Below are 1,504 nucleotides of genomic sequence, written 5' to 3'. Positions count from 1 at the left end.
CTGCACCTCCAGCTGAAGCTCTCTCTTTTTTGTGTTTTGCTCTCTCTGGAACTCACATACAATGGCCAAGAAAGGCTCTCAGTTTCAGCTTTGCTCACAAGGCCGAATGGCCTTTGTTTTCCTTCTTTTCTTCTTTGTCAGTTTCAGCGTGTCTCACACGCCTAAGTCACTGCCCAAGAAGGCATGCTGACTTTGGAACACTTCTCATTAAGAGAAGTTAGACCTCTCCATGTTTTGGTCACTTCTCAATAAATGGAAAGCTGAATTTGAAGACTCTTGGAACCAAGCTCATAAATGAGCTTTGACAAGGCATGGCAAGCAAGTGGGCTGGACCACACGGTAAGGCACCCAACAAAAGGAAATTCCTTTGTGGAGTGTGATGATGAAGGTGCTAGCTATGTGGAAGCTAGAGTCAACATTGATCTCTCAGAGATTCTACAAAACCCAGATATGAATATACTGATGCAGTTTCTTCCTCTTAACCCTTACAAGGTGAATGATAAGGGAGTTCCTTGTGACAGCCTTTCTAGCTAATCTCTTCAACTGTGGTATAATCATAGGCATTGGGTTATGCATTTCACATAGGATTGTTGATGGTGCAACGTTTGCAACTTTCCTCAATGCATGGTCCGAGGCTTCAAAGGGTGCAACACAAACCATCATTCCCTCTTTTGATTTGGCTTCATTATTCCCACCAAAAGATATAAATGTGCAAGCGCCTCATGGTGTGATCAGTGAAGAGAAAACGGTAACAAAGGGATTTGTATTTGATGCAAGAAGCTTGGGTCTTCTTAAAGCCAAGGTTGGCCTCAGTGGCGGCCATGCCAACCCATCACGTGTCGAAGCAGTAACCTCTCTTATATGGAAAACCGCCTTGTCTGTAACTAGAGAAAAGCTAAGGAAGACTAGTATATCATCTACTTTGTCCCATACGGTGGACTTAAGAGGAAGGATGGTCCAACGTTTGCCGGAGCATTGTTGTGGTAACCTTTGGCAATTGGCTATTGCATCATTGACTAAGGAGGAAAGCAACATATATAGATTTACATGACCTGGTAGGTCACATAAGGAAAGTAATAAAAAAGATTGAGATTACATAGAGAAACTTCAAGATGCATTATTGGAGGCCTTTGAATTGAGATTGGAAATAGTGGCCAAACAAGAGGTGGAGATGTACAGGTTTAGTAATTGGATTAGGTTCCCATTCTACAATATTGACTTTGGATTTGGAAAGCCAATCTGGGTTTGCACTACTAATGTGCCCATCAAGAATATTGTTGTTTTGATGAGTACCAGATCAGGTGATGGAATTGAGGCATGGGTGACCCTAGCTGAGCAAGTGATGGCCAAATTTGAATGTCACCATGAGCTTCTGGAATTTGTTTCCTTTACGTAGTTCTAAAACCACATATCCAGTTGTTTGACTCAGATGCTTCGTATTTTTAAGCCCCATTGTATGTTTCAATTTCCTAAAATCCTAGACAAACATGTTGGTTTGTCAATG

The 1,504-nt window shown here is 41.8% G+C and overlaps 1 protein-coding gene across 1 annotated transcript; it reads left to right on the top strand.

Moving 5' to 3' along the window:
- The first annotated feature begins 294 nt into the window (after positions 1–294).
- On the top strand, positions 295–1,051 carry LOC126719739 (vinorine synthase-like). The gene is made up of 2 exons (XM_050422263.1): positions 295–514; positions 561–1,051. Exons 1-2 carry the CDS (start codon positions 295–297, stop codon positions 1,049–1,051), a joined length of 711 nt encoding a protein of 236 aa, XP_050278220.1.
- The last annotated feature ends 453 nt before the right edge of the window (positions 1,052–1,504 follow it).

This window comes from Quercus robur, chromosome 3 (genome assembly GCF_932294415.1).
Source record: "Quercus robur chromosome 3, dhQueRobu3.1, whole genome shotgun sequence".
NCBI lineage: Eukaryota > Viridiplantae > Streptophyta > Magnoliopsida > Fagales > Fagaceae > Quercus > Quercus robur.
Note: the sequence above shows the minus strand (reverse complement) of the source record. Positions and strands in the feature narration are given on the sequence as shown.

Excerpts from the sequence above, each read along its gene's own strand:
- LOC126719739 (XM_050422263.1), top strand. The coding sequence starts at position 295 with ATGAGCTTTGACAAGGCATGGCAAGCAAGTGGGCTGGACCACACGGTA. Across the intron at positions 515-560 it reads GAATGATAAGGGAGTTCCTT|GCATTGGGTTATGCATTTCA; the intron begins GTGACAGCCTTT and ends GTATAATCATAG.